The sequence below is a fragment of the Dendrobates tinctorius genome, unplaced genomic scaffold, assembly GCF_039654945.1.
Source record: "Dendrobates tinctorius isolate UK_male_01 unplaced genomic scaffold, ASM3965494v1 ptg000143l, whole genome shotgun sequence".
Classification (NCBI taxonomy): domain Eukaryota; kingdom Metazoa; phylum Chordata; class Amphibia; order Anura; family Dendrobatidae; genus Dendrobates; species Dendrobates tinctorius.
In genome coordinates, this window is record NW_027361810.1 from 2,230,303 (window position 1) to 2,253,112 (window position 22,810).

Consider the following 22,810-nt stretch of genomic DNA (forward strand, 5'->3'; position numbering starts at 1 on the left):
AGTGAGAAGAGTGGAATACGCTCCCGTCAGTGAGAAGAGTGGAATACGCTCCCGTCAGTGAGAAGAGTGGAATACGCACCTGTGAGTGAGACGAGTGGAATATGTGCCCATCAGCGAGACGAGTGGAATACGCGCCTGTGAGTGAGAAGAGTGGAATACGCTCCCGTCAGTGAGAAGAGTGGAATACGCTCCCGTCAGTGAGAAGAGTGGAATACGCTCCCGTCAGTGAGAAGAGTGGAATACGTTCCCGTCAGTGAGAAGAGTGGAATACGCTCCCGTCAGTGAGAAGAGTGGAATACGCTCCCGTCAGTGAGAAGAGTGGAATACGCTCCCGTCAGTGAGAAGAGTGGAATACGCTCCCGTCAGGGAGAAGAGTGGAATACGCTCCCGTCAGGGAGAAGAGTGGAATACGCTCACGTCAGTGAGAAGAGTGGAATACGCTCCCGTCAGTGAGAAGAGTTGAATACGCTCCCGTCAGTGAGAAGAGTGGAATACGCTCCCGTCAGTGAGAAGAGTGGAATACGCTCCCGTCAGTGAGAAGAGTGGAATACGCTCCCGTCAGTGAGAAGAGTGGAATACGCTCCCGTCAGTGAGAAGAGTGGAATACGCTCCCGTCAGTGAGAAGAGTGGAATACGCTCCCGTCAGTGAGAAGAGTGGAATACGCTCCCGTCAGTGAGAAGAGTGGAATACGCTCCCGTCAGTGAGAAGAGTGGAATACGCTCCTGTGAGTGAGAAGAGTGGAATACGCTCCTGTCAGTGAGAAGAGTGGAATTCGTTCCCGTCAGCAAGACGAGTGGAAAAGGCGTCTGTAAGCAAAACGAGTGGAATACGCGCCCGTCAGTGAGAAGAGTGGAAAACGCACCTGTGAGTGAGACGAGTGGAATACGCTCCTGTGAGTGAGACGAGTGGAATACGCTCCTGTGAGTGAGACGAGTGGAATACGCTCCCGTCAGCAAGACGAGTGGAAAAGGCGTCTGTAAGCAAAACGAGTGGAATACGCGCCCGTCAGTGAGAAGAGTGGAAAACGCACCTGTGAGTGAGATGAGTGGAATACGCGCCCGTCAGTGAGAAGAGTGGAATACGCACCTGTGAGTGAGACGAGTGGAATATGTGCCCATCAGCGAGACGAGTGGAATACGCGCCTGTGAGTGAGAAGAGTGGAATACGCGCCCGTCAGTGAGAAGAGTGGAATACGCTCCCGTCAGTGAGAAGAGTGGAATACGCTCCCGTCAGTGAGAAGAGTGGAATACGCTCCCGTCAGTGAGAAGAGTGGAATACGCTCCCGTCAGTGAGAAGAGTGGAATACGTTCCCGTCAGTGAGAAGAGTGGAATACGCTCCCGTCAGTGAGAAGAGTGGAATACGCTCCCGTCAGTGAGAAGAGTGGAATACGCTCCCGTCAGTGAGAAGAGTGGAATACGATCCCGTCAGGGAGAAGAGTGGAATACGCTCCCGTCAGGGAGAAGAGTGAAATACGCTCCCGTCAGGGAGAAGAGTGGAATACGCTCCCGTCAGTGAGAAGAGTGGAATACGCTCCCGTCAGTGAGAAGAGTTGAATACGCTCCCGTCAGTGAGAAGAGTGGAATACGCTCCCGTCAGTGAGAAGAGTGGAATACGCTCCCATCAGTGAGAAGAGTGGAATACGCTCCCGTCAGGGAGAAGAGTGGAATACGCTCCCGTCAGGGAGAAGAGTGGAATACGCTCCCGTCAGTGAGAAGAGTGGAATACGCTCCCGTCAGTGAGAAGAGTTGAATACGCTCCCGTCAGTGAGAAGAGTGGAATACGCTCCCGTCAGTGAGAAGAGTGGAATACGCTCCCGTCAGTGAGAAGAGTGGAATACGCTCCCGTCAGTGAGAAGAGTGGAATACGCTCCCGTCAGTGAGAAGAGTGGAATACGCTCCCGTCAGTGAGAAGAGTGGAATACGCTCCCGTCAGTGAGAAGAGTGGAATACGCTCCCGTCAGTGAGAAGAATGGAATACGCGCCCGTCAGTGAGAAGAGTGGAATACGCTCCTGTCAGTGAGAAGAGTGGAATTCGTTCCCGTCAGCAAGACGAGTGGAAAAGGCGTCTGTAAGCAAAACGAGTGGAATACGTGCCCGTCAGTGAGAAGAGTGGAAAACGCACCTGTGAGTGAGACGAGTGGAATACGCTCCTGTGAGTGAGACGAGTGGAATACGCTCCTGTGAGTGAGACGAGTGGAATACGCTCCCGTCAGCAAGACGAGTGGAAAAGGCGTCTGTAAGCAAAACGAGTGGAATACGCGCCCGTCAGTGAGAAGAGTGGAAAACGCACCTGTGAGTGAGATGAGTGGAATACGCGCCCGTCAGTGAGAAGAGTGGAATACGCACCTGTGAGTGAGACGAGTGGAATATGTGCCCATCAGCGAGACGAGTGGAATACGCGCCTGTGAGTGAGAAGAGTGGAATACGCGCCCGTCAGTGAGAAGAGTGGAATACGCTCCCGTCAGTGAGAAGAGTGGAATACGCTCCCGTCAGTGAGAAGAGTGGAATACGCTCCCGTCAGTGAGAAGAGTGGAATACGCTCCCGTCAGTGAGAAGAGTGGAATACGCTCCCGTCAGTGAGAAGAGTGGAATACGCTCCCGTCAGTGAGAAGAGTGGAATACGCTCCCGTCAGTGAGAAGAGTGGAATTCGTTCCCGTCAGTGAGAAGAGTGGAATATGCGCCTGTGAGTGAGAAGAGTGGAATACGCTCCCGTCAGTGAGAAGAGTGGAATATGCGCCTGTCAGTGAGTCGAGTGGAAAACGCACCTGTGAGTGAGACGAGTGGAATACGCTCCTGTGAGTGAGACGAGTGGAATACGCTCCCGTCAGCAAGACGAGTGGAAAAGGCGTCTGTAAGCAAAACGAGTGGAATACGCGCCCGTCAGTGAGAAGAGTGGAAAACGCACCTGTGAGTGAGATGAGTGGAATACGCGCCCGTCAGTGAGAAGAGTGGAATACGCTCCCGTCAGTGAGAAGAGTGGAATACGCTCCCGTCAGTGAGAAGAGTGGAATACGCTCCCGTCAGTGAGAAGAGTGGAATTCGTTCCCGTCAGTGAGAAGAGTGGAATATGCGCCTGTGAGTGAGAAGAGTGGAATACGCTCTCGTCAGTGAGAAGAGTGGAATACGCTCCCGTCAGTGAGAAGAGTGGAATATGCGCCCGTCAGTGAGAAGAGTGGAATACGTTCCCGTCAGTGAGAAGAGTGGAATACGCTCCCGTCAGTGAGAAGAGTGGAATATGCGCCCGTCAGTGAGAAGAGTGGAATACGCTCCCGTCAGTGAGAAGAGTGGAATACGCTCCCGTCAGTGAGAAGAGTGGAATACGCTCCCGTCAGTGAGAAGAGTGGAATACGCTCCCGTCAGTGAGAAGAGTGGAATACGCTCCCGTCAGTGAGAAGAGTGGAATACGCTCCCGTCAGTGAGAAGAGTGGAATACGCGCCCGTCAGTGAGAAGAGCTGAAAACACGTCCCAGATGGATTCTATACCAGGAGTCGGATCTGCAGGAAGCCGTCCTGCGCTCCCGGTCTGCACAGACATCAGCCATTCATTCTAATAATGTGCAGGAAAAGACTTGTAGAAAGAAATTGATAAAAAGCGTCAAAGTCTCACAATAGAGAATTTCCCAGGCACACGAGGCGTTATCCTGTGCGATTCTGCTCCCTTGGTGTAAAGCACGACTCTTACAGAGGTATAACGCTCCGGCGGCTGCTGCTCCGCGTGTTGGGAACAACCACAACATAATGGGGAACACAAAGTGTGAAAGTCACGGATATCTCCGCTTCGCTACCGGAGACTGTGTGCACATTAGTGGACGTCTTTCTTCACCAGCAGCACAGTAAAGAGATCCTTGGATATCGCATTTTTTTCATCCTTAAAACACTTGTAGACGTTATAGAGCGGTCACCGAGCAATCACAATCAGCTCAGCCCAATATATCTGGTGCTCAGCGTAGGGATCCGCGGCAGCAGCTTTCTATATGCGACTGCACCTATATCAATAATGGGGGTATGCAGCTGCAGATATTTCAATGATGGGGGTATGCGGCTGCAGATATTTCAATGATGGGGGTATGCGGCTGCAGATATTTTAATGATGGGGGTATGCAGCTGCAGATATTTCAATGATGGGGGTATGCGGCTGCAGATATTTCAATGATGGGGGTATGCGGCTGCAGATATTTTAATAGTGGGGGTATGTGGCTGCAGATATTTTAATGATGGGGGTATGTGGCTGCAGATATTTTAATGATGGGGGTATGCGGCTGCAGATATTTTAATGATGGGGTATGTGGCTGCAGATATTTTAATGATGGGGGTATGTGGCTGCAGATATTTTAATGATGGGGGTATGTGGCTGCAGATATTTTAATGATGGGGGTATGCGGCTGCAGATATTTTAATGATGGGGGTATGCGGCTGCAGATATTTTAATGATGGGGGTATGTGGCTGCAGATATTTTAATGATGGGGGTATGTGGCTGCAGATATTTTAATGATGGGGTATGTGGCTGCAGATATTTTAATGATGGGGGTATGCGGCTGCAGATATTTTAATGATGGGGTATGAGGCTGCAGATATTTTAATGATGGGGTATGAGGCTGCAGATATTTTAATGATGGGGGTATGTGGCTGCAGACATTTTAATGATGGGGTATGTGGCTGCAGATATTTCAATGATGGGGGTATGTGGCTGCAGATATTTTAATAGTGGGAGTATAAGGCTGCAGATATTTTAGTAGTGGGGGTATGCTGCTGCAGATATTTTAATAGTGGGGGTATGCGGCTGCAGATATTTTAATAGTGGGGGTATGTGGCTGCAGACATTTTAATGATGGGGTATGTGGCTGCAGATATTTTAGTAGTGGGGGTATGCGGCTGCAGATATTTTAATAGTGGGGGTATGCGGCTGCAGATATTTTAATAGTGGGGGTATGTGGCTGCAGATATTTTAATGATGGGGTATGTGGCTGCAGATATTTTATTGATGGGGGTATGCGGCTGCAGCTATTCCAATGATGGGGGTATGTGGCTGCAGACATTTTAATGATGGGGGTATGCGGCTGCAGATATTTTAATAGTGGGGGTATGTGGCTGCAGGTATTTTAATAGTGGGGGTATGTGGCTGCAGGTATTTTATTGATGGGGTATGTGGCTGCAGATATTTTAATAGTGGGGGTATGTGGCTGCAGGTATTTTAATAGTGGGGGTATGTGGCTGCAGGTATTTTATTGATGGGGTATGTGGCTGCAGATATTTTAATAGTGGGGGTATGTGGCTGCAGGTATTTTATTGATGGGGGTATGTGGCTGCAGACATTTTAATGATGGGGGTATGTGGCTGCAGACATTTTAATGATGGGGGTATGTGGCTGCAGACATTTTAATGATGGGGGTATGTGGCTGCAGACATTTTAATGATGGGGGTATGTGGCTGCAGACATTTTAATGATGGGGGTATGTGGCTGCAGACATTTTAATGATGGGGGTATGTGGCTGCAGACATTTTAATGATGGGGGTATGTGGCTGCAGACATTTTAATGATGGGGGTATGCGGCTGCAGATATTTTAATGATGGGGTATGAGGCTGCAGACATTTTAATGATGGGGGTATGTGGCTGCAGACATTTTAATGATGGGGGTATGTGGCTGCAGATATTTTAATGATGGGGTTATGTGGCTGCAGACATTTTAATGATGGGGGTATGTGGCTGCAGACATTTTAATGATGGGGGTATGTGGCTGCAGACATTTTAATGATGGGGGTATGCGGCTGCAGCTATTTTAATGATGGGGGTATGCGGCTGCAGATATTTTAGTAGTGGGGGTATGCGGCTGCAGATATTTTAATGATGGGGGTATGTGGCTGCAGACATTTTAATGATGGGGGTATGTGGCTGCAGATATTTTAATAGTGGGGGTATGTGGCTGCAGATATTTTAATGATGGGGGTATGCGGCTGCAGATATTTTAGTAGTGGGGGTATGCGGCTGCAGATATTTTAATGATGGGGTATGTGGCTGCAGATATTTTAATGATGGGGGTATGTGACTGCAGACATTTTAATGATGGGGGTATGTGGCTGCAGATATTTTAATGATGGGGGTATGTGACTGCAGACATTTTAATGATGGGGGTATGTGGCTGCAGATATTTTAATAGTGGGGGTATGTGGCTGCAGATATTTTAATAGTGGGGGTATGTGGCTGAAGACATTTTAATGATGGGGGTATGTGACTGCAGACATTTTAATGATGGGGTATGTGACTGCAGACATTTTAATGATGGGGGTATGTGGCTGCAGATATTTTAATAGTGGGGGTGGGTGGCTTCTCATATCTTAATTTGGGGGCAATCACTCAAAGTCTTCGCAGTTACCTGTAATATACATTCAGTTTCCGGTAACCATCAGAATCATAGGAGAACCCAGTGTGCTCTGGACCAAACCGAGAAGAAGCAAATTTAGAAGAATCTAGAACATAGAGACCAAGAAGAACCTTCCATTGGGAACACAAATGGCCAAACGGAAGCTTCAGATTATTGTGGGCACAAGAAGAGAAGATCCAAATTACTGGAGAAGACAAATATGGTGGAATGAGGACGAGCGACAAAATGGAAGCGACCAAAAAAGCCTAAAGAAAGAAGATTCCGGAGGAACGAAGTTCACGTGACTATCAGAGGTCAGACCCAAATGGTCTCCATAGAGAATCTCCAAGTCAGTGGTGTCCAACCTGCGTCTCTCCGGCTGTGGTATCCACAACTCCTAGCAGCCCCATACTGGGAGTTATAGTTGGACTATGGCTAGGAGAGCTCTGCAGACAGAACGTCCCGGGCGGCTCCTTCTCCGGTGACTGGAGGTTCCTGCTGAGGCCGGCGGTCACTTTCGTATATTTCCACCCCCGGGTTTCTGACTCTCTGGACTCGTGTGGTTCATGTAACCTCTTACTTTGAGGTTGTTTCCTCCTTCAGGATCTCGTTTGTTGAGGTTCTCTTGGGTTTTACGAGAGAACATTGCTGGCCTTGCACAAGCTGCAAATAAATACAGTTTCCAAAGTAAAAGCCAGGAATAAAGCCGGTCTGCGGAAAGATCCCGGAAACCAATGCTAAATACAGGATCAGGATCCGGATTACTGCCCTGCAGACTCTGGACTGCACCACACTCCGGTCCAGTATTCGGCAGAAGAAAATGGCAAAATGGAGAAGGGGTCATCACCTTGATGCAGCGATTGTATTTGTCATTCACTGATACTGTCACTAAAGTGATGGGAAGAAATAAAGCAAGCAGAGATCTTACAAGAAGAGTGGAACTGGAGCACAAAATTGCAGAATGTTTCTTCCCCAATGATCCAGCTTTATTTATTTGCGTCGGCCCTTTAAGTGACAGAAGCCGCTCAGTTTTCTAGTATTTTTGGCTCTGGGCATTAATTCCCCCGTATAGTAACGACGATTCGCACAAAGACTCCGCACTCAGGTCACCACCGCTTAAGGAAGTGGATTAACGAGATAATGCTCCATGAAAAGCTGCTGAGATATTTAGATCTGCCAAAGCCCCGTCCTCCCGTAGATGAGAGCAAAGAAAAAGCCATTTTATCCACAAGTAGCTTAAAGGATCACTGACTTCTGCGCCGAACAATCGCCGGCACTGACGACTTAGACACCAAAACAGCAAGAAAACTTGGAGAAAGTTTGGGTCCAAAGCGTCATAATCACCAGCAATAACAAAACTAAGAGTCGGACAGCGGGAACCTAGGAGGGCAGAAGACGCGCCAAAGTGATCACACTGGTGCCGCGGCGTCAGAGTCTGGTGATGACTTCCCGTCACCAGCTTTCAGGTCACGTCCCCTAGACCATTCATTAGTGCAAAGCAAGGCCACAAAGCGATCAGGCGCAGGTTATGGCTCCGCTGAACGACGTCTAAAATTACAGCTGAAAGAGAAAATAGTGTTTGAGCGAGACGCACAGGTCATTTTTTGGAGCCAAAAAATTAGAATACAAATTTGTGGCTCATCCTTTTTTTAACAACTTTTTTTGCGTTAAAAGTGGCACGATCCTTTCGATTAGTCTTTAAATGTTCACGCTAGTCTTCATCTCTGCAAAAAATAAAAAAGATGTATAGTGCACCAGGACGCCGGCAACAATTCTGCAAACTTTTAGCCACATTTTGAAAAATTGCAAATGATGAATTAAAATAAAACAGAGAACACAGAAACGGCGCCGACGATGGGAAAGAAAGAGCCGGATGCAATCACGGAACGACAACAAAAAGGCACAAAGGAAATAATAAGGCGCAATAAACGTCACTATTAGAACCATTATTGCTCAAGAAAAAACCATAATCAATCGGATCCTTAGATTTTTTTTTTTTAATTACACCATTTGGGTAAATTCTCGCCCTGCAGATTTTGTTGCAGAAATTTGAGACTAAAAAATCGGTTCCAGTTATCTGAATGAATGTTTTATGAAATCGGTCAAAATACCCTTAGGATTTTTTTTTCCCTTTTTACAAGCAGTGTTAATGGGAAGTTTTTTTCCAGACCATCTATTATGCATATTTAGGCATTTTTCCTATAGGAAAGATCATTGGAAAAAAGGCCCAAAACGTCACACCCAGAACATGCTGTGCGGCTTTTAAATGTCAAAAACACTCAAACGCTGACCCCCCCCCCAAAAAAAAAAAAAAAAAAAAAATGTTACATATCTTACGGCTGCATGGGAAAGCCAAAATGAAAAGTACTGCTGCAAATGCCCCAAAGCAGATAAATATGCAATGTGTGACGGCTCTTAAGGAACAAATGACCCACTAAAATATTAGGAGTCCTTGAGTCGCCCGAGTTCCTGAAAAGTTCTCCTCAGCCGGACTGTAACGATATCAGATCTTCAGCTCTTGATTCGTCATTTATATTTTTATAAGTGACATTTCTTTTTGCTTTGTTTTGTTCGTTGTTGTGTTTGTGCCAACTTTTTTAACATATCAACCGGGAATTGATGAATTTTGCAAAAAAATCAAAGCTGCCCTTCTCTGTCTTTTGCGTCGTTTTAGAGCAGAAAGTCAGATTATACTTTACAAAGTCGGACGTTAGTGTTCAAATTCTCAAAAGTAATTGATGGACAGATCTTCTGGAGCACAACAGCAAAAAGTTTTACATCAGTTTGAAAAGTCATAAATGGTGAATTATGGTTAAATATCTGGATAAAGAAAACTGCGCCGACACCAAAGAACAAAGAAAACCAAAAACAGATGAAACCAAGTAAAAGCTAATTAGGACCATTTTTAATTCTAGAAAAAGAGTGCGGAAACGATTAATCGAGGCCTTGAAATCCAACATAGTGGATGTTCTTCATCTTTCCTAAAGTCCTAGGGACCGTATCTGGCTAGTTGTGGATTGATGCCTCCTCTGCTCCAGTGCAGCCAATATGGCAGGTCGAAGAAACCTGCGCTGCAGGAATAAAATGCAGCGTGTCCCAACCAATATGGCTGCCTGCAGGTCTCCGGTGGCGGCTGCGCAGCTTCGCCAGAGTCCTATAGGCCAGATAGGGTACAGAGATCCTATATACGGCGGTTCCTATAACGAGCCCAGTTAGTAAATCGTAAAGTGCGTCCCATAGATCAGCAGCTCCGACACCTCCGGAGTTCACACACAATAAATTACCAGCCCGGTGATAAATGGTTCTATTAGCGACCCAGATTATTCCATGAGATACAGCACGTGGCAGCGAGCGCAGCGCCCGGCGCCGGCCTCACCGCTGTAAATAGGTTATTTTGTGTGTAAATAACACATTAAAAATCTGCATTAGCCGTGTTCTACCAAAGACCAGGAAAGTGTAAGAAATAAATAACGGCAGACAAGCGAGTAAAAATAAGGGACGGCTTTAATGGCGCTCGCCCGGAGGAAGCCACTTACACATGACGAACGTGATAACAATCCGAATATAGCCGCCATTAAACATGCACCGTCTGGCTACACACCAGGCCGTTATTCTGCCGCGGCTTGAAGAAATCAGAAGTGACAGAATTTGGAGAGTAGAAAACTGCGGAGATTAAACGATCAGATTTTTTGGTGGTGACCATAAATCAGGGCGCAGATCAGCGCCGTTAACCCTCTCCTGTCCAGGGGAAGCGGCTGAACCGTCCATGGGGCCATCTCTCAGGGATCTGCTGACAAAATGACCTTTAACTAAGTTTCTCAGGACTGGAAGTGGTTACAATGTAGCAATGCTGATGTTTTATTACGATTAAGGTGCAATTGTTCCATGATACGAGATGCAATGATCCATTGTGGCACCACATTTCACACCTGATCAGCCACAACCCAGAGATGGAGAGTCGCTTTCCTGCATCCGGGATAAAGAATTACGCACGATTCCCCAACCCTGCACCCAAATAAGCAGGAGAAAGGAGACTGGCCCCCTGCTCCTGGTGTAGCACCCATAACCAGGACAAACGCCGGCCCCAACCGCTCTCCAGCTTCCAACTCAGCAAATTACAAAAAAGTATTCTGCTTCTCTAAGAGCCAAATTGCCCGTTATATCTACTGTTTATTATAGATATTGTGGGGAAAAAAGTTCAGTAACTTTCTTAAAAACGATTTTCTGGCACAAGAGTTGCATAGTGTGGAGGACAATAGGACATACATTCTGTGCAGAATGTGTAACTTTTTTCGCCTCTGCGACTTTCTTGCCACTTTTGCCAAAGTTGTTGGGGATTAGCGGGAAGGTGCAGAAACGACAATGCTAAACAAGTAAAGCAAGTACCGTAAATTTGCTACAATTTTAGCTGCGAAACTACATAAATTTGTGAAATCTATCATATCTGCATGTGCTGTGTGTTATCACAGTTGATGCAGAAATTCTGCAAACTTCACTCTGTGCGTCACAAGGGTAAAGTCTGTAAGGAAACTTAAAAAGAATGGAAACGTTGCAGATTTGAAAATCCCATCTACATTGCTGCAAAATCCGCACTGGCAAAACCAGACCTTCCTTGTCTCATGTGCGTTCATCCTCACCGGAACGTTTTCATTCACTGTCACCAAGCAGAGATCTTTAAGTACAAAGAAATCTACAGAAGCTTTATTATAAAGTGATTTCAGGTCGTGTAACCAGAAGTCCCAGCAGAACTCAGACCTGCACCGGAGCGGACCGAGACCCGATTCTTCCTTCGGAATTATTTTACATTTATTTAGTATTTCCCGGTGATCTCATCGTTGACATGTAACATAATTGCAGCAAAGTTGAACACAGGACGGCGGTCTCCCTGCCGGTCACCGTGACTTATTTATTAGGGTCCTTAAAGGGCTTTTTAGAACTGATTAGATGTCTCTTTCATCATCTCTCCGCTCAGTCTTCAAACGCTGTCGCTGTAAGTTCTGTACCCGGGCGCCTCACGTAACATCTCCGCTTTCATCCTCCTTTCGACAGGAGATGAGAGCGGGCGCAGGGGGCTTGTTACTGGGAGACGGGCACCTCATCGGGGCTTCCTAGAGCTGCTATTCCAGGCGCGAGTCGCCATATTTAATGCACGACGCGACATCTGCCACTTAGTTCACAAGTTTCTGATGACAGGAGAATATTGTGCGAGTCGCCGTGTAACGTCGGAGGAGGCGCAGGGTGTCGCCACCATGAACGCTCCTACATGTCACCAATATGGGAAAACCCAAGAAATGAGCCAGAGCCTCAGCTGGTCTACACGCCGTGTGTAGGAGCGCGTTCACACTGTGTCCATTTCACAGACAAAATCCACGAACATTTTTAGAGTTTTTTTCCCTTGGGTTTTGTATGTAACCAATATTATAACCACACACGCCAATCTCAAGCATTACATTTTGCTCATTTCGGTGCAGTTCCGCGCAGAAAAATCCGCAGCATGTGCACAGCGTTTTTCAGTTTACCATTGAAAACAATGGTACTGTACGACGCAGCTAAATCTGCTGCAGAGCCTGAAACGCTGCAGATCCGCAGCAGAATCCACACCGTGTGCACACAGCCTAACAAGTAGATCAGGTATATTTCATCTGTACGAACGCTACCTGCAAAAAATGTGGCACAAAAATGCAGCAATTTTAGCAAAAATTAACCTTTAAGACTTTCTAATAAACTTTCGGGCTGATTCTTGCAGTCGGTCCTGCACTGCTCTGTCAATTTACCAGGAGGGCGAGGGGCCGGATATTGGGGTAAATTATTGGGCAATTCTACGCCTGCAGTACGTCTCATTTCCTGGTGCGGCTCCCTAAATATTTGACGCATTTTGATACTCTGCGGTAAGGGTTAAGACTTCACAAATCCCCTTTATGCTTCAATTTCTCACCATTCTTAAGAGAACGGCTTGCTGTCAATGATCGGGAAAAACTCATTCTGATCTCGTTACTTTAGAATTGAGAAATTTTTACAATACAAATACAAATTCTTTATCAAGAAACACAAACTCCTCGCAGACCAAAGAGTCATCATACCGTGCTAACAATTCAGGTACTATATAGTGCTAACCACTGAGCTACCATATAATACTAACCACTGCGCCACCATACAGTGCAGACCACTGATTCATTATAGTGTTAACCACTGAGACACCGTACAACGCTAACTATTCATCACCATACAGTGCTAACCACTGACCCATTATACAGTGCTAACCACTGAGCCATTATACAGTGCTAAACACTGACCCATTATACAGTGCTAACCACTGAGATATCATACAGAGCTAACCATTCATCCACCATACAGTGCTAACCAGAGCCATTATACAGTGCTAACCACTGAGCCATTACACAGTGCTAACCACTGAGCCATTATACAGTGCTAACCACTGAGCCACCATACAGTGCTAACCACTGAGCCACCATACAGTGCTAACCACTGAGCCATTACACAGTGCTAACCACTGAGCCATTACACAGTGCTAACCACTGAGCCACCATACAGTGCTAACCACTGAGCCACCATACAGTGCTAACCACTGAGCCATTACACAGTGCTAACCACTGAGCCATTATACAGTGCTAACCACTGAACCACCATACAGTGCTAACCACTGAGCCATTACACAGTGCTAACCACTGAGCCACCATACAGTGCTAACCACTGAGCCATTACACAGTGCTAACCACTGAGCCATTATACAGTGCTAACCACTGAACCACCATACAGTGCTAACCACTGAGCCATTACACAGTGCTAACCACTGAGCCACCATACAGTGCTAACCACTGAGCCATTACACAGTGCTAACCACTGAGCCACTGCGCTGCTCCACAATTGCAGCAATTGTCCGAGGAGTCACTTTGCATGTCTGTCGGCCCAATGTCTCAGTATCTGTCCATTGCCGGTGATTAGACCCGACATCTGCCCCTTCCTCGGCCATAGAAGGGTCTCTGCGGGTCCGAGCCTTTTCCAGTTCATCTGCAGGAACTTTTCCCATCAGAGGGTCCTGGGGTCTGCAGTAATATTACTGGGAGATGGGAGGAGGGGTGATTCCTGGAAACCATCAATTAGTCGGAGCCTCCGCATCCAGCACTGATGTTAATGGCCTGTGCAGAATCGCACCTCGGCATCTGCCACAAGGGTAATTACAGCCACAGGACCGACCCCTGCTGCTTTCAAAGTCTCCCCCTCCCCAGCCATGAAAGGAGCCCTGACCATGAGGCTCCTGCCAGTCAGCAGCCCCGAATAAGACGCCAAGCGCCCCCTGAAACGTGTCAGATCCTAAAATCCTTCCCCTAGGAAACCAATCACAAGGAACAAATGGTCAATTCTGATACAAGTGAGAGACCCCAGGTGGGTGGGGGGCTACAACAAAGACTCAGCAACATTCCTATAATCCGGAATCATCCGCTAGTCAGGAAATCTGGATTAATGAGAACAGATAATAAATGACCACAAACTGGAAATCATCCAATAGTGCGGAAGTTAAGGGGGGCAACTGCATGTATCTAATCCTATCCTGTGTGATACTGTCTGCTGAGCCGTGTATCTAATCCTATCCTGTGTGATACTGACTGCTGAGCTGTGTATCTAATCCTATCCTGTGTGATACTGACTACTGAGCCATGTATCTAATCCTATCCTGTGTGATACTGACTGCTGAGCCGTGTATCTAATCCTATCCTGTGTGATACTGACTACTGAGCCATGTATCTAATCCTATCCTGTGTGATACTGTCTGCTGAGCCGTGTATCTAATCCTATCCTGTGTGATACTGACTGCTGAGCTGTGTATCTAATCCTATCCTGTGTGATACTGACTACTGAGCCATGTATCTAATCCTATCCTGTGTGATACTGACTGCTGAGCCGTGTATCTAATCCTATCCTGTGTGATACTGACTACTGAGCCATGTATCTAATCCTATCCTGTGTGATACTGTCTGCTGAGCCGTGTATCTAATCCTATCCTGTGTGATACTGACTGCTGAGCTGTGTATCTAATCCTATCCTGTGTGATACTGACTACTGAGCCATGTATCTAATCCTCTCCTGTGTGATACTGACTGCTGAGCTGTGTATCTAATCCTATCCTGTGTGATACTGACTACTGAGCCATGTATCTAATCCTATCCTGTGTGATACTGACTGCTGAGCCGTGTATCTAATCTTATCCTGTGTGATACTGACTGCTGAGCTGTGTATCTAATCCCATCCTGTGTGATACTGACTGTTGAGCAGTGCATCTAATCCCATCCTGTGTGATACTGTCTGCTGTGCCGTGTATATAATCCTATCCTGTGTGATACTGACTGCTGAGCCGTGTATCTAATCCCATCCTGTGTGATGCTGACTGCTGAGCCGTGTATCTAATCCTCTCCTGTGTGATGCTGACTGCTGAGCTGTGTATCTAATCCTCTCCTGTGTGATGCTGTCTGCTGAGCCGTGTATCTAATCCTCTCCTGTGTGATGCTGACTGCTGAGCCATGTATCTAATCCTCTCCTGTGTGATGCTGACTGCTGAGCCGTGTATCTAATCCTCTCCTGTGTGATGCTGTCTGCTGAGCCGTGTATCTAATCCTCTCCTGTGTGATGCTGACTGCTGAGCCATGTATCTAATCCTCTCCTGTGTGATGCTGACTTCTGAGCCGTGTATCTAATCCTCTCCTGTGTGATACTGACTGCTGAGCTGTGTATCTAATCCTATCCTGTGTGATGCTGACTGCAGAGCCGTGTATCTATTCCTCTCCTGTGTGATACTGACTGCTGAGCCGTGTATCTAATCCTCTCCTGTGTGATACTGACTGCTGAGCCGTGTATCTAATCCTCTCCTGTGTGATACTGACTGCTGAGCTGTGTATATAATCCTATCCTGTGTGATACTGACTGCTGAGCCGTGTATCTAATCCCATCCTGTGTGATACTGACTGCTGAGCCATGTATCTAATCCTCTCCTGTGTGATGCTGACTGCTGAGCTGTGTATCTAATCCTCTCCTGTGTGATGCTGTCTGCTGAGCCGTGTATCTAATCCTCTCCTGTGTGATACTGACTGCTGAGCCATGTATCTAATCCTCTCCTGTGTGATGCTGACTGCTGAGCCGTGTATCTAATCCTCTCCTGTGTGATGCTGTCTGCTGAGCCGTGTATCTAATCCTCTCCTGTGTGATACTGACTGCTGAGCCGTGTATCTAATCCTATCCTGTGTGATACTGACTGCAGAGCCGTGTATCTATTCCTCTCCTGTGTGATACTGACTGCTGAGCCGTGTATCTAATCCTCTCCTGTGTGATACTGACTGCTGTGCCGTGTATCTAATCCTCTCCTGTGTGATACTGACTGCTGAGCCGTGTATCTAATCCTATCCTGTATGATACTGACTGCTGAGCCGTGTATCTAATCCTATCCTGTGTGATACTGACTGCTGAGCCGTGTATCTAATCCCATCCTGTGTGATACCTTCTGCTGAGCTGTGTATCTAATCCTCTCCTGTGTGATACTGACTGCTGAGCCGTGTATCTAATCCTATCCTGTGTGATACTGACTGCTGAGCCGTGTATCTAATCCTATCCTGTATGATACTGACTGCTGAGCTGTGTATCTAATCCTCTCCTGTGTGATACTGACTGCTGAGCTATGTATCTAATCCTCTCCTGTGTGATACTGACTGCTGAGCTATGTATCTAATCCTCTCCTGTGTGATACTGACTGCTGAGCCGTGTATCTAATCCCATCCTGTGTGATACTGACTGCTGAGCCGTGTATCTAATCCTCTCCTGTGTGATACTGACTGATGAGCCGTGTATCTAATCCCATCCTGTGTGATACTGACTGCTGAGCCGTGTATCTAATCCTCTCCTGTGTGATACTGACTGCTGAGCCGTGTATCTAATCCCATCCTGTGTGATACTGACTGCTGAGCCGTGTATCTTATCCTCTCCTGTGTGATACTGACTGATGAGCCGTGTATCTAATCCCATCCTGTGTGATACTGACTGCTGAGCCGTGTATCTAATCCTCTCCTGTGTGATACTGACTGCTGAGCCGTGTATCTAATCCTCTCCTGTGTGATACTGACTGCTGAGCCGTGTATCTAATCCCATCCTGTGTGATACTGACTGCTGAGCCGTGTATCTAATCCTATCCTGTGTGATACTGACTTCTGAGCCGTGTATCTAATCCCATCCTGTGTGATACACTCTGCACGCTCGGTGCGGTACCTCCTGGTGACGTGTTGAGGACCCCGGACTTTTTGCCAGTGTCGGAGAATCCGTTTCCATCCAGAATGGAGGCTTTGGTGTCTTTCTTGTGCGCTGCGATCACCGGGCCGGAGTTCTCCATGTCAGACGCTCATGTCCCAAGGACGGAGCCTGGAATGAGAGGGGTCGCAGTGTTAGGAGGGGCTCCTGTGCGATCAGGGATGTGACACCTGAGGACAGACCTTATTATCTGGGGGCACACTGACATTGTGTGGATGACAGTCCTGGGTGTGGACCCCCAATTACTAGCTATAAGTTACCGAGGACCCCAACCAATGACGCAGGTGACACAGGACCCCCGTAGAGAGGTGAACCGGCACCCATGGCAGGCTGACCCGGGGACACAGGAACATGTGAGGGTCCAGCTCACCGGCGCTCAGTTTCTGGACGCTCTGATCATGGCGGCTCACATCACCCTCCTGTCCCGGACCCTAATCTAAGCCTGACCCCAGGGTGTGTGAGAGGGAAGGACATCAGAGTGTAAGCTCCTGGACCCACGTCATATGTCTCTGAACAACAGACAGACACAGCTGCTGAGAACAGAGTGTCAGTACCCATGGGGGAGGGGAGGTGGAGGCTGCAGCTGTCACAAGGTGTCACCTCCTGGACATCAAGGGGTCACTCGCCCCCCTGGATCTAAGGAAACTCCGAGAAACCAGAGACAAAATCATCCCAAAAAATCCCCCCTGGAGACCCCCTCATCATATGACCCCCGTGTATGACTGGTGGCAGGAGGACGGAGCTTCTCATTGTTTTCCAGTATTTACTATATAATGAGAAGTTCTGTTACTTTGTAGCAGGATCTCAAAATATTTCCGTGAGATTACAAAACCTGCTCTGGCCAAATACTTCTCACAGCTGAGAGTTTGTCACATTGTAAGAAAATCAGTACAGAAGGAAGAGCGGATGGAGCAGATTAATATATAGGATTGTGAGAAAAACGTCAATAAAATGGTGACTTATCCACTGAAGTTACGACTCTTTCTAGGCTGAAGAGTCCAAGGGGCGGTCCTAATGTATGATTGACACATCTCTGACCGCCCACTGGACTCCTGATGAGAGATGTGAACTATACAGAATCTTGTCCTATAAACGTACAGATCAGTGGGCTCCGGCTGCGCCCATCCACTTATACATAACACGTATGTAGCGCGTCCAGCTCCCAGGAGCAGCAGTAATCGCTTTGTTTGCTCAGACATCATTCAATGTTTTCTTATCAGCTAATTATCTTTATCTGTTTGACTAATGAGCAGTTTATAATGAGAATAAACAGCAAGAACAGAGAGAAGACACAAAGTAACAGAGTAAAGACACATACAGTTGTGCTCAAAAGTTTACATCGTTTTTACCTTCTTGGCCTTTTTTCAGAGAATATGAATGATAACACCAAACCTTTTTCTCCACTCATGGTTAGTGGTTGGGTGAAGCCATTTATTGTCAAACTACTGTGTTTTCTCTTTTTAAATCATAATGACAACCCAAAACATCCAAATGACCCTGATCAACAGTTCACATACCCCATTTCTTAATACCGTGTATTGCCCCCTCTAACATCAATGACAACTTGAAGTCTTTTCTGGTAGTTGTGGATGAGGTTCTTTATTTTCTCAGATGGTAAAGCTGCCCACTCTTATTGGCAAAAAGCCACCAGTTCCTGTAAATTCCTGGGCTGTCTGGCATGAACTGCACGCTTGAGATCTCCCCAGAGTGGCTCAATGATACCGAGGTCAGGAGACTGAGATGGCCACTCCAGAACCTTCACTTTGTTTTGCTGTAGCCAATGACAGGTCGACTTGGCCTTGTGTTTTGGTTCGTTGTCATATTGCAACTTCCAAGTACGTCCCATGTGCAGCTTCCGGGCTGATGAGTGCAAATTTGCCTCAAGTATTTGCTGATAACGTGCTACATTCATCTTTCCTTCAACTTTGACCAAGTTTCCTGTGCCTTTGTATCTCACACATTCCCAAAACATCAGCAATCCACCTCCGTGCTTTACAGTAGGAAAGGTGTTCCTTTCATCATAGGCCTTGTTGACCTCTCTCCAAATGTAACGTTTATGTTTGTGGCCAAAACTTTCAATTTTGGTCTCATCACTCCAAATTACTTTGTTCCTGAAGTTTTGAGGCTTGTCCCTGTGCTGTTTTGCATATTGTAGGTGAGATACTTTGTGGCATTTGCGCAGTAATATCTTTCTTCTGGCGACTCGACAATGCAGCCCATTTTTCTTCAAGTGCCTCCTTATTGTGCATCTTGAAACAGCCACACAGCTAGTTTTCAGAGAGTCCAGTATTTCAGCTGATGTTATTTCTGGCTTTTTCTTTGCATCCTGAACAATTTTCCTGGCAGTTGTGGCAAAATTTGTGTTGTTCCACCTGACTGTGGTTTTGTTTTTACAGAGCCCCTGATTTTCCATTTGTTAATCACAGTTTGAACGCTGCTGACTGGCATTATCAATTCCCTGGATATCATTTTGTATCCCTTTCCTGTTTTATACAGTTCAACTACCTTTTCCCGTAGATCCGTTGACAATTCTTTTTCTTTCCCCATGACTCACAATCCAGAAACATCAGTGGCTGGATGAAAGATGCAAGAGTCTGTCTGGATCCCAGAATCTCACTCAGCTTTTATGTACACACTGATTACAAGCAAACCGGTCACAGGTGAGGATGTTACGTTTAGTAGCCATTCAAACCCATTTGTGTCAACTTATGTGCAAGTTATTAGTCCAAAATCACCAGGGTATGTGAACTGTTGATCAGGATCATTTGCATGCAGTTTGACAATAAATGGCTTCACCCAACCATAACCATGAGTGGAGAAAACATTTTGGTGCTATCATTCAAATTCTCTGAAAAAAAAGGCCAAGAAAGAAAAGATTCTGCCGGGGTATGTAAACTTTTGAGCACAACTGTATACAATCACAGGTACATCACACATACTCTGTATGGAGAAAAGTACCCGGGACCCAAGTATCAATCACTGGATTCCGTTTTCTCATTCAATCCCATTGCCCCTTTGTATAACATAAGGCGGCGGGCCCCTCACCTCCCTGGTGTATAATCTCTGCCAATTGTCCCCAGTGTATAACCTCAGGCCCCCCATGTCGCCATTACTACCATGTGACAGAGCGGCCGGTGGTGCAGAGCTCCCCGATACCAGTGCGGTCCTGTAATAGGAGCCGCCGGGGTAACAAGTCCATTCATGACATTTCTTCCTAATGAATCTTCTCAATCATCTGTGAGTGATATTATTGAGAAGTGGAAGGAACCGCAGCAACTCAGCCACGAGGAGGAGACCCCGTAACATTACAGAACGGGGGGGGGCAGAGTGCTGCAGATAAGTCACCACTGCTCTGCTGACCCCATAACTGCAGATTTCAGAAGCCCCAGAGGTGGATGTGGGGGGCACATACTTTTCTCCATATTAATGTCTATGGATGTAGATGAGGACAGTGAACCCCCGGAGGTGGATGTGGGGGGCACATACTTTCTCCATATTAATGTCTATGGATGTAGATAAGGTGCTTTATGATCCATGTAGTGCTGGACATCTGTTTATCTGACCACAACATTTTATTGGGCCCTGCTGCCTCAATTTAGTTTGATTGATTAACGAGAAGAGAGAGAGAGAAAAAAACAATCCTTAGCCTCCTACAGTGGGGAAAAAAAGTATTTAGTCAGTCAGCAATAGTGCAAGTTCCACCACTTAAAAAGATGAGAGGCGTCTGTAATTTACATCATAGGTAGACCTCAACTATGGGAGACAAACTGAGAAAAAAAAATCCAGAAAATCACATTGTCTGTTTTTTTTCATTTTATTTGCATATTATGGTGGAAAATAAGTATTTGGTCAGAAACAAAATTTCATCTCAATACTTTGTGATATATCCTTTGTTGGCAATGACAGAGGTCAAACGTTTTCTGTAAGTCTTCACAAGGTTGCCACACACTGTTGTTGGTATGTTGGCCCATTCCTCCATGCAGATCTCCTCTAGAGCAGTGATGTTTTTGGCTTTTCGCTTGGCAACACGGACTTTCAACTCCCGCCAAAGGTTTTCTATAGGGTTGAGATCTGGAGACTGGCTAGGCCACTCCAGGACCTTGAAATGCTTCTTACGAAGCCACTCCTTCGTTGCCCTGGCGGTGTGCTTTGGATCATTGTCATGTTGAAAGACCCAGCCACGTTTCATATTCAATGCCCTTGCTGATGGAAGGAGGTTTGCACTCAAAATCTCACGATACATGGCCCCATTCATTCTTTCATGTACCCGGATCAGTCGTCCTGGCCCCTTTGCAGAGAAACAGCCCCAAAGCATGATGTTTCCACCACCATGCTTTACAGTAGGTATGGTGTTTGATGGATGCAACTCAGTATTCTTTTTCCTCCAAACACGACAAGTTGTGTTTCTACCAAACAGTTCCAGTTTGGTTTCATCAGACCATAGGACATTCTCCCAAAACTCCTCTGGATCATCCAAATGCTCTCTAGCAAACTTCAGACGGGCCCGGACATGTACAGGCTTAAGCAGTGGGACACGTCTGGCACTGCAGGATCTGAGTCCATGGTGGCGTAGTGTGTTACTTATGGTAGGCCTTGTTACATTGGTCCCAGCTCTCTGCAGTTCATTCACTAGGTCTCCCCGCGTGGTTCTGGGATTTTTGCTCACCGTTCTTGTGATCATTCTGACCCCATGGGGTGGGATTTTGCGTGGAGCACCAGATCGAGGGAGATTATCAGTGGTCTTGTATGTCTTCCATTTTCTAATTATTGCTCCCACAATTGATTTCTTCACTCCAAGCTGGTTGACTATTGCAGATTCAGTCTTCCCAGCCTGGTGCAGGGCTAAAATTTTGTTTCTGGTGTCCTTTGACAGCTCTTTGGTCTTCACCATAGTGGAGTTTGGAGTCAGACTGTTTGAGGGTGTGCACAGGTGTCTTTTTATACTGATAACAAGTTTAAACAGGTGCCATTACTACAGGTAATGAGTGGAGTAAAGAGGAGACTCTTAAAGAAGAAGTTACAGGTCTGTGATAGCCAGAAATCTTGATTGCTTGTTTCTGACCAAATACTTATTTTCCACCATAATATGCAAATAAAATGAAAAAAAAACTGACAATGTGATTTTCTGGATTTTTTTTTCTCAGTTTGTCTCCCATAGTTGAGGTCTACCTATGATGTAAATTACAGACGCCTCTCATCTTTTTAAGTGGTGGAACTTGCACTATTGCTGACTGACTAAATACTTTTTTGCCCCACTGTATATATTCAGACCTAGCTTGGGGGGAGCATTTATGCAGGGGGCATTTATGCACACTTTATCGAAGTACAGTTTATCAAAGTACTGGCAGTTATAACATGGCAGTTAGACGAGACAGGTAAGACATTTATATACATCTACTCCCGGTACACTTGGAGTACAACAAATATATTCCATATGCATTTGTGTAATTTATATCCTGGCCGCTGCATTCACACACATCCACCGCCCTGGCATTAACTCTATACACTCCATCCATATCGGCCCCTCGCTTCTTTCCTCTCCTATGTATAGCACTCACGCTCTTTTTACATTGCTAAATTGCACAGATCCATTCAGTCCCACCATTCAACATAAGAGACGCTCTCACAAATCACTTAACCATCTGCTCACTTTCTATCCTCCTCCTAGTCGCAGGAGACGTTGCTCCCAACCCTGGTACCCCATGTTATAGAAAGTCAAACCCCCCATCTGCTACACTCAGAAACCCCTCTAATCTTATTAATATTCCCTGCATGCCATCTGTCTCTCTTAATTGTGCCCTTTGGAATTCTCGCTCAGTGTGTAACAAACTCTCCTTCACCCATGACTTTTTCCTTTCTAATTCTCTTAACCTCCTGGCTCTTACTGAAACCTGGATCCAGCAGTCAGATACTACCGCTGCTGCTGCTCTTTCATACGGGGGACTACACTTCTCTCATACCCCAAGATCAGACAATAGAGCCGGTGTAGGCGTTGGTCTCCTCCTATCACCAAAATGTACCTTTCAGGTTATCCCTCAACTACCCTCACTTGTCTTTCCTTCTTTTGAGGTCCATGCCGTCAGACTCTACACCCCCTTCTCCATGTGAGTGGCGGTGGTGTATCATCCTCCCGGCCCCT

The 22,810-nt window shown here is 46.5% G+C and overlaps 1 protein-coding gene across 2 annotated transcripts in view; it reads right to left on the reverse strand.

The window, feature by feature from the left end:
- Positions 1-22,810, reverse strand: part of GLI2 (GLI family zinc finger 2) — a 160,143-nt gene that overhangs the window by 88,705 nt on the left and 48,628 nt on the right. For both annotated transcript variants that reach the window (XM_073545311.1, XM_073545312.1), the window contains one exon: positions 16,633-16,782. In XM_073545311.1, coding sequence (XP_073401412.1) covers positions 16,633-16,753 — 121 coding nt within the window. In that variant the 5' untranslated portion in view covers positions 16,754-16,782. The remainder of the gene's footprint in view (positions 1-16,632; positions 16,783-22,810) is intronic.